Below are 9,676 nucleotides of genomic sequence, written 5' to 3'. Positions count from 1 at the left end.
TGAAAAATATGCTTCAATTAGGTCCTTTCCAGACAGAGTTGACTAACGTCGTTAATCAACGTGCCACGTGTCAGTTTGTGGTTTTTTTATTTTTATTTTTAAATTTTGTTTAAATTTTTTTAAAATTTTTGAAAAAAAAAAGTCACGTGTTAGGTCCCTGTGTGTATGCCACGTGTCAGTGTCAGTGTCACTATCAGATGTCATAGATGTCATTGTGTTGATTTCAATTTAGTCCCTATATATGTTTTTTTGTTTCAATTTAGTACCTACTTATGTGTATCTGATTCAATTTTTTTCCAATTATTTTAATAAGTAAAATATTTTTGTAATCCATTTTTTATAAAATTAAAACTAATTAAGTGTAAATATTTTTACAAAATTAAGTACTAATATTTATATTGTTTCTCTCAATTTCAAACCAAATTTATTATTTGTATAAATGTTTTACTAATATTTTTTATTAAAAATGACTTTTTAACATATTACTTTATTAATTACTTTTTTATTAAGTACTCATGTTTTGTTAATTATTTTTTTTCCAAAATAGAACAATATTGTCTCTTACTAATTTAAACCAAAATTTCTATTTGTTTGAATGTTATACTAATTCTTTTATTAAAAATGACTTAATAAAATGACTTTTACCACTAAATTTTAATATAAATATCAAATACTTAATTTTTGTAAAAATTTTATACTTAATTACTTTTAATTTTATAAAAAATGAATTTTAATTATTAAAAAAAAATTAGGTCAAGATTGAATTAGATACACATAAGTAAGTACTAGATTGAAACAAAAAGACACTTATGGGACTAAATCGAAATCAACACAATGACGTCTGAATGACACTGACATATGACATTGCAATGCCACGTGGCACTGACAATTCTAAAATGCGTACGAAATATCAAATAAACCTAACAAAATTTGATTAAAAGAATTAAATCCACGTATTTCGAGAGATGAATGACTAAATTAATTTAAAATTTTAAAATGGACTAATTTCAAAATTCACCCAAAGTTAAGGAAAAAAAAACATATTTAACCCTTTAAAAAATTGTCATATTTGTAAAATGACGTTTTTAATAATCACTTTTTGATCTGTCATATTTTTTACATCTGAAATATGACGTTTGTATCATTGTTTATAAATGTCATTATTTTGTCTTAACTTTCACTCTCACTTTTCATTTACCCTCTTAAATTAAATATGATAAAAGAATTCTTATTTATTTAAAAGGCATATGCCCTTCTTCGTATTATTGTTGCATCCAAAATTTCAAATCCTGCCATAATATCAAAATGTGCTCGTGCCAATCTGAAATCTTACACCCTAAAATTTGAAGTCCAAATCTAAAATTTCACGCCAGTCTGTTTTAAACCCATGCATCCTCGTAAAGACAAAAGAAACTTAGACGTAGAAGTATGTTTATGCAGACAGAAAATGAGAAGGTTTACAGAATTCAGAAGAAAGGAAGAAAGAAAACTGAAACTGAATTTTATTATTATAGAAAGCTGGTTTATAGAATAACATCGAAAGAAATTATATAACAGAAAAAGAAACTAACTATTGAGTTTGTTATAAACAGAATAACATTTAATCATGAATTTTCTGGTGCCGGACGGTAGGACTTGCTGCTGGCCACGAGTTCTGTTGTATTCTTAGAGTATCAGAAACAATTGTAGTGGGCCAGAAGGAAGATGGAATGTGGGTTGCTTCTTTTTTTTTTGTGCGAGATCAGTGCCAATGCAAGGACCCACAACTTCTTTGAATACATAGAGTTTTTGTAAGATTTATGTGTGTGTTTTAATTATAGTTTCACATTATGCAATTCGTAAATATTTTAAATTATATAATTTATAATACAAGTTTAAACTCCGAATTTTACAATTCATAATGCAAATTTGAAAGAAAATCTGAAACATATTACATTATGAATTGTACTATTCGTAATACAAATTTACATTTTAAATTGTATAATTTATAATACAAATTTGGAAGAAAATATGGAAAGCAAATTACATTCTAAATTGTATAATTTGTAATAAAAATTTATATTTTAGATTATACAATTAAAAAACAAATTTGAAAAACAATCTAAAATATAAATTATATTTCAAATTATATAATCTGTAATGTAAATTTACATTCTGGATTATATGATCCATATTGTAAATTTACATTTTATATTGTGTAATCTGTAATAAAATTTTAGATGACAATCTAGCAAAACGCATTTTAAATTGGACAATTCATAGTCCAAATTTACATTTCAAATAGTATAATCTGTATTGTAAATTTATATTTTGAAGTTTACAATTCGCAATGCAAATTTAAAAGATAACCTTAATTCTAATTATTCTAAGGATTAACCAAGTCGTTTCACTATAAGACTTTGGATTTTGCAAGAAGAAAATACGAGTTGCAGAAATATATGTTACAAATCTGATCCAGAAAAATCCTACACCTCATCAATACAAGTGAAATATTTAAATACTCTTCATCATTATCGCCACTGCTGTCATCACCGCCTCTGTATTTGCCACTAAACCGCAACTGAGGAAGGAAAAAAAAAAGAAGAAAGAAAATAAATAAATCCATTCTGATTTTTTGTTTCGAAAAGCCGTTCTCAAAACCAATTTCATGCATGCTTTGAAAAATTCATTTCAAAAAGTATGTTATTAGATGCGTTCCGAAAATATATCAGAAAAAAATGTTTCAAAAAGTATTTCTCGCATTTCAAAAATTTTATTCCAAAAATCTCTTTAGAAAATTTTATTCTGAAACTTCTGTAATGAAAAATTTCATTTTGAAAAATATTATTTTGGAAATTTCAGAAATCCTATCTCGAAAATCCTGTTCAAGAATTTCATATTTACTTGTAAGAATAATATACATTTTTGAGAATTGATGAGGTGCAAGAAGAAATGATAGGTGTAGGAATCAAATTGCCGGAAAAAAAAAAGTTTTAAATGTACAAGCAAATGACAAACATGTCCCCACACACAGTTGTGCAGAAAGAATAAATTCTTATTTTTATCTTTTCTCTTTATTTACCAATAACTATTTTATTATTTTCTTTCTTTTTATTTTATTTTTAATAAATATAACTTTATTTTATATACATTACCTTAATAATATTATAATATTATTATGTATGAATATAATATTAACGGTAATAGTTATTATTATTATTTTTATTAGGGTTAAAGTCGACAGCCGCAGCACGGGAAAATTTGAAAATTCAATTGCCACTTCCTGCTTCCCTCCCAAAGCGCATGTTCCACTTCTCTTCCTTCCTTCCATCTCAAAGCAAGTTCTGTTCACTCCATTGGTTATTCCATTTCTCTTCCGTTCCGGTAATGACAATTTTCCCTCTATTTTTCTTTTTTTCAAGTTCTTTTTGCAGCCTTTCTTCTAATCTGTTAGCGTGGGTTCTATGTCTTGTGCAAGCTGCACTCTAATACATTTCACACCCTCTCAAAATATAAAAATCTGATCTGTTCTAATCTGTGCTGGACCCATTTTAGTGATTTTACCGTTACAGAAGTGATTTTAGATTTTTTTCATTACCAAGAGAAAGAACTGAAAAAACTTAAAAAGCTCTCAACTGTTGTCTTTTTATAACATGTCACTGAATTTTTGTTGAGTTTGAATTCACTAAAATTTTTTATTACTCATTGGAGAAGACAGTACACAAAAACTCTTAGCAGAAGACAATAAAAAAACTCTTAACAAAGAAATCAGGCTCATTTTTGTTTCTAATGGATAATAGTTGGTGAGTTATTTTGGTGACAACATTTAATGTAAGTAGTTGCATTGTTCTTGTGCATCAGCAGATGGCAACGCGCCGCACAACCAACACTTACGAAGAGGCTAGAAAACTGAGACTTGAAGAAAATAAAAAGAGATTTGAGGTAATCACCATTTTGTTGCATTACTGGACATTTTTCTTTTCTCATTTTTTTATGATATCTTACACTTTGTCAGCAGCATACGTATGTTTGTGCAAAAATAGATTTCATTTTGTTTGAGTTGAAATGTGCATAACTTTGTTTTCTATTTATTTTCTGTTTTGAATTTTGGTGACCGATAATTTTGTTGGTTTTACTTTTTTCTCTCAAGGACTTGGGAATTTTAAGGATTTCAAAAAATTTGACCGAGATCACAAGGTCTGGAAAGAAGACACAGGTAAAGTTGTATTTTATTTGTTTACCCTCAGCAAAGAACCTGGATTTCATTGGATTCGTTTTTTTCCATTTGTGCCTGTGCAGCATCATGTTTCTAAACCGAAATCAAAGAAGACAAATCCTGAAGTGGAACTTAGACGATCTTCACGTGTTCGGAACCCAGTTCCTTCGTACACGGAAGATGTAAGTGATATTGTCTTTCAAACTACTATAATGCAGGATCAAACAACAAACATGGGAGCCAAGAAAGAATAAAAGATTCAAATTAGGTTGGAGAATGAATTATTTTAAACTAGTACCACTGATTATACTATCTGTTGACAAAATGCACGCACACACACCAATAGTTGAGTGTTGATGTTTTTAATACATACAGCACGTCACAAAGAAAAAATGATGGAAGACGCCTGATTGTGTGGTTTAACAGCATCTGCCTACGTTGATGGAAATATGCCAACATTTATTACATTGGATGAGTGGAATGCTTCTACTCTTAACAAGCTTTCTTTATTGGTGGTGGCATGATTTTTTTTTTTCCAGAAATATAGATTACTCTTCACTTTTCCAAGACCTTTGTGCATGTTTGGCTTCACGTGGAGACATTCATAATCAATTTCTAAAATCAATTTAGGTTGATAAACTGTTTGGAAACACTCAATTAATTTCTAAAATCAATTCAAGATAACAAATTCACACCGACAGAAGTAACTCCTCCTGACTTCTCCATTATCCAAAATTGATTTGCTCACATCAAGTACCGTCAATTCTCTCTACGTGTATCCAAATACACCCTTTATCCAAAGGAAAATTATAATATGATTTCCATTTTTTGACTTTCATCCTTTACTTCCTAATGTGACTTAGTGTGAGTTATTATTCTTTTAGAAAAAAAAATAAGAATATATTAATCAATGACTCTTATTAAACCATGTCAAGAAGTAAAGATGAAAATTAATAAATGAGAGTCATGATATTATTGTCCTTATCCAAATATATGTAACATCAAGTAATTAAGCTTTTGCTAGTCTCTTCTTCATTACAACTTCCTGATGTATATACAATATACAAAGACTTTTTCTCGCGCTGTGTTTCAGACTACATGTTCCAAGTTGGAAATGCTTAATATCCATTCGTAGCTTAAGGAACTTTAATAGTAATGATTCTGTCAGTGTAGTTGTTTTATCTATTACATTTTCTGTTGGCTTTCTTTTAGTTACACGTATATTCTTCTTTCATCATGTATATATACCTCTTCGTTCATAATAAATACACTGATCATTTCTAGCTTTTCCGATTGCTCTACTTTTCTACTTTACTTAAATTTGGATCCTCATTTTTTCAAAGGTGAATGCAGATTTTGTCTAGAGTCATGCATGAGAGAATCATCCATTCAGAAGTACCCAACAATTCCCCTAATTCTTTTATTAGTTAATCCCATCTCGTTCAATTTATCTATTTCTTAATGATTAGGTATGGTAATGAAAGAGCATCCATATTTGTCTTTGGTGTTATATGTGGTTTAAAAAAATTGATTTTTGTCACTCTATTTCCGAGGTGTTGGTCTAGCATGAATGTGTAGTTGACATTGTGTATGTTCTTTGTATCACAGGTGAACGTACATCTTCCAGCTTCGCGGAAGAGGTCAAGATCAAATTCTTCAACATGGGGAAGGTGGTTTACTTACCTAATGATTTTTTCTACATTGCTCATCAAATATTAATAACTCAAGTTATGGGATTATCAGTTACAATGTGAGACCTTTAGATGAAATCAAAGAAGCTTCAGAAGAGGAAAGACGTTGTGCTCTGGAGGCTGCAGAAGAACTCCAAACCGATTTGAACTCTTCAAATCCTTGTTTTATCAAGTCAATGGTTCGGTCTCATGTTTATAGCTGCTTTTGGTTGGTAGGTTGTAGTTCAAAAAATCTTTCTTTATGTCGTGCACATAATCTGCTGCTGGTTCTTTTTGATCATATTGCTAATAAAGGTAACACAAGTTAATTTTCGTGCTATATTATTTTATCTTTATTCTGCTAGGGCCTTCCTTCCAAGTTTTGTGAGGAACATCTTCCAAAAACTGTACATAACATGGTTTTAGAAGATGAAAAGGGCTCAGAATACCAGGCTGTTTACATAGGCAACAGAGCTGGATTAAGCGGTGGCTGGAGAGCATTTGCGTTGGATCATAAACTGGATGATGGAGATGCCCTTGTTTTTGAATTGGTTGAAGCTTCGAGATTTAAGGTAATTTATTTTAGCACTCTTGTATCAATATTTTAAAGCCCCAAAAGTGTTATGCCTCTCCTATCATCATGACTTCAAGAATATCTGAGGGTTTTTTGGGGTAAGCATGAAAGAAAACTGGTATTTTAATAGAAAGGTTAAAGGATATCTCCCCTGAAGATAGTGTTGGGTCTTTCGAGTGAAGATTTTCAGAGAGATACAACACCAATGATCATGAGTTCAACTCACATGGAAGGGATTGACACCACTTTCAACTCAAAACCTTAAGACAATTGATTTATGGGCATTGATCTTTATATAGTGCTCAACTTTCTTATGTTTACTCAATGTGAGATTTAGATTCTTAATGATTTCCTCCTCAAGTGTGAGTCCCTTTACATTGATATTTCCATCTCGAACTAACTATCGAGTACCTTTTTTCTGTATCGACCATTTTTCTTAAACATTAAACATTCCGAGCTATTGATTATTTAGAGATTTTCTATCTAATGATAAACCTTAAACATTAATAATTGCTTTTCTTAACCCTTCATGATATATTATTTCACTTACCAACTACAAGTGATTAGTGTATGGAACTCATCATATCACTTTCTAGTTCCAATATGTAGAACTTTGAATTTAAATCAGCGACACAAAGACTTGGTTTATGCTGTTCCATCAATCATTTTTATTGATTGAGAAGTGAGTGTATATGCTTCCAAAAATCTCTAATTCCGCTCTAAACTTCTGGAGGAGTATTGTGGTCTTTTACATTCACTTTTGGATACCCGTTAGTCTAGTCAAACTCATGCAAATAGTCAGTCCCAAGATTCAAAGCTCCTGATAGCTTTATTAACGAGCCTATCCACATCAAACTTAGTGAATAACTTGTCTCAGCTTTGTTATGAGATGTCTGAAATCAGCTATTGGATTTTAGTTTATAGATATGCTTAGTATATGACGTGAACTGAAATGTGTCACAAGAAATAATGAGCCTAACATGTTGCTGCAGATTTATATTGTTAGAGCATTTCCAGATCTAGTTGAAGAGAAGGGAAATGATGTTTTAGTTGAAGAAGGAAATACGCATGCAACCAAAGTACCAAAAGCTAAATGTAACCTTAAGTCAGATAAGACTAAAAAGCCAAGACAAGCAGCAGCATATGAAACTAATGAATCAGAGAGTTCTCAAGAGCATATTGACAAAGAAGTCAACCCACAAGGTGTAAATCCAACCAAGCAAACTAAAATCTCGAAGAGAAAAACACAAAAGAAATCTATGCCTCTAGCTACTGCAGATTTGAAAGGGGAAGTGCAAATGAAAACTGAGAAACCAAGAGTGTCTCTAGAGCTGTCAAACAAGACAATGAAGTCAAGGGGTATCAATGAAATTGACGATTCAGGCGAGTTAGAAAAGAAAAGTTTTGTTCATGATGCTGATGACAAGTTAGAAAAGGTTGAAGAAGCAAGCAAATGTGTGACACGGAATGCTAGAAAAAAGCCAGCACCAAAGTATTTCAGAAAGAAAGCATGATGTTGGAGCTAATGACTTATAAAAAATTGATATAAAAAGCGGATATGCATGGAGTGTATCATTAACACTTCTATTGTATGTTTGTATTTTTCTCCTGTTAGATTGCAATCTTGACCCTTCCATTTATGAATACTGCAAGATGATGGAACCTGTTGTACTGCTTTTTGCACACAACGCTAGATCAGGATTTATTAAAATGTTGCTCCAAATATTTATGAATGAAGCAAATAGTTCATGCTTAACCCTGAATCCTAACAAGACATTAACGTTAGATCAGGATTTATTAAAATGTTGCTCCAAATATTTATGAATGAAGCAAATAATTCATGCTTACCCCTGAATCCTAACAAGACATTAACGTAAAAGTTGCTAGTTCCCATTAGTCACACAACTATGATACAGAAACTACAAATGTGCTACAACGGAAGCATGCAATCGGGACCAAACTCAACCTTCCTCGAGAGCTTTCAAGAGCAAAGTACATGTGCAAAACAGGACCTGTCGTCTGCATCAAGATTCAAGAAGCTCTTAGGAGTTACTATATTTGGAAGATAATTATGAGGGGTTACTTCCTGCACTCTATCAAATATGTGAAATTTCAAAAGTAATCTATAGGTTATTTAATTTAATCTTAACTCTTTTATCCCACTTCATTGTGCGTGTTCTAATGGAGAGATGGTGAGGTAAAGCCTTGAAATCATTCTCCGGAAAGAGGATGCAGGATACGTTACCGGAACCTACTTTCCAAAAATCAAATTTTTTCTTCCAGATTTCACTTTTCGGAGCCATCTTTCCCGGATATACAAATCAATGGTTTACAGATTTTTTTTAGAAGTATATATCACACATCCGAAAACAAAAATCCGGATCCCAAATCCTCCACCACCCACTCCTACGCTGGATCAAACTCTCCAGAAGTCCCTATTCTGCATTCCGATTTCCGGTGACTACCTTCACCATTTCACCCACCTGCACACAGAAATTACAACCATCTTTCTTGCCAAACTTACCTAATTCTCACAAAACACCACTATCTTTGTATTGATTTTTGTATACAGATCAATGATATTTTTGCTACACATTCATGTTAATGAATTGAGAGGGGGTGACAATACGAATAATTTGAAAACCCAAAGAATTAAAACACGAACCATTCCAATTGGAGAGTCTAAAATCGAACAAAGGTTATTTCAGACCAATGTGCTAGATAAATACTTTTATTTGATAGAAAAGTTTGAGTATTGGACTGATTCCGAAGATTCTCCACAAATAATCAATATTTAGTAGTAAAATATTTGTTGAAGCTTCTCTGCGAAAATAAGTATAAATTGGCAACAAGACTTTTAAATCTTTGTTGACGGAAAAATTTATTTTATTAATATTATTATGTTATACTTTATGTTTATGATTAAAAAAGGCCATTGGTAATTTCAGGATGATACGTAGGCAGCACCTTGATAATTTCTTTGTGCACCTCAGACACTTTAAAATTATAATTTTAATGTCTTCTGTCTTTTACTTTTAATACATTCATTACCAGAATACAATATAAAAGATTGTGAACAAACAATTCAAAATACAAATTTTATATTTTGACTTATACATTTTAAAATATAAAATATAAAATAAAAGATAAAAAAATATATTTTATATTATACATTTTAAAATATAATTATATTTTAAATTGTACCGGAATACACAGAATATAAAATCTATATTTTAG

At 30.8% G+C, this 9,676-nt stretch overlaps 1 protein-coding gene across 2 annotated transcripts; it reads left to right on the top strand.

Annotated features, from left to right (window-relative positions):
* The first annotated feature begins 3,221 nt into the window (after window positions 1–3,221).
* LOC114193951 (B3 domain-containing protein Os05g0481400-like) lies at window positions 3,222–8,195 on the top strand. 2 transcript variants are annotated; one of them, XM_085665487.1, is made up of 8 exons: window positions 3,222–3,363; window positions 3,844–3,921; window positions 4,130–4,195; window positions 4,279–4,377; window positions 5,804–5,865; window positions 5,939–6,098; window positions 6,231–6,437; window positions 7,432–8,195. In XM_085665487.1, exons 1-8 carry the CDS (start codon window positions 3,283–3,285, stop codon window positions 7,951–7,953), a joined length of 1,275 nt encoding a protein of 424 aa, XP_085521613.1. In that variant the 5' UTR covers window positions 3,222–3,282; the 3' UTR covers window positions 7,954–8,195. The 2 variants fall into 2 exon arrangements, with proteins under 2 accessions (XP_085521613.1, XP_027939758.1); XM_028083957.2 differs by having other exon boundaries at window positions 3,841–3,921.
* Window positions 8,196–9,676: the final 1,481 nt, after the last annotated feature.

Source organism: Vigna unguiculata, chromosome 8 (genome assembly GCF_037176805.1).
Source record: "Vigna unguiculata cultivar grain cowpea cultivar isolate G323 ecotype 2 chromosome 8, ASM3717680v1, whole genome shotgun sequence".
In the NCBI taxonomy this organism is placed as follows: Eukaryota; Viridiplantae; Streptophyta; class Magnoliopsida; order Fabales; family Fabaceae; genus Vigna; species Vigna unguiculata.
The sequence above is the reverse complement of the archived record's forward strand: the minus strand, read 5'-3'. Positions and strand labels throughout refer to the sequence as shown.

Bases quoted from the DNA above. Each gene is read 5' to 3' on its own strand.
- LOC114193951 (XM_028083957.2), top strand. From the start codon at position 3,283: ATGTTCCACTTCTCTTCCTTCCTTCCATCTCAAAGCAAGTTCTGTTCA. The intron at 3,922-4,129 runs GTAATCACCATT...TTTTCTCTCAAG, and splicing joins AAAATAAAAAGAGATTTGAG to GACTTGGGAATTTTAAGGAT. The intron at 5,866-5,938 runs GTGGTTTACTTA...TGGGATTATCAG, and splicing joins AATTCTTCAACATGGGGAAG to TTACAATGTGAGACCTTTAG.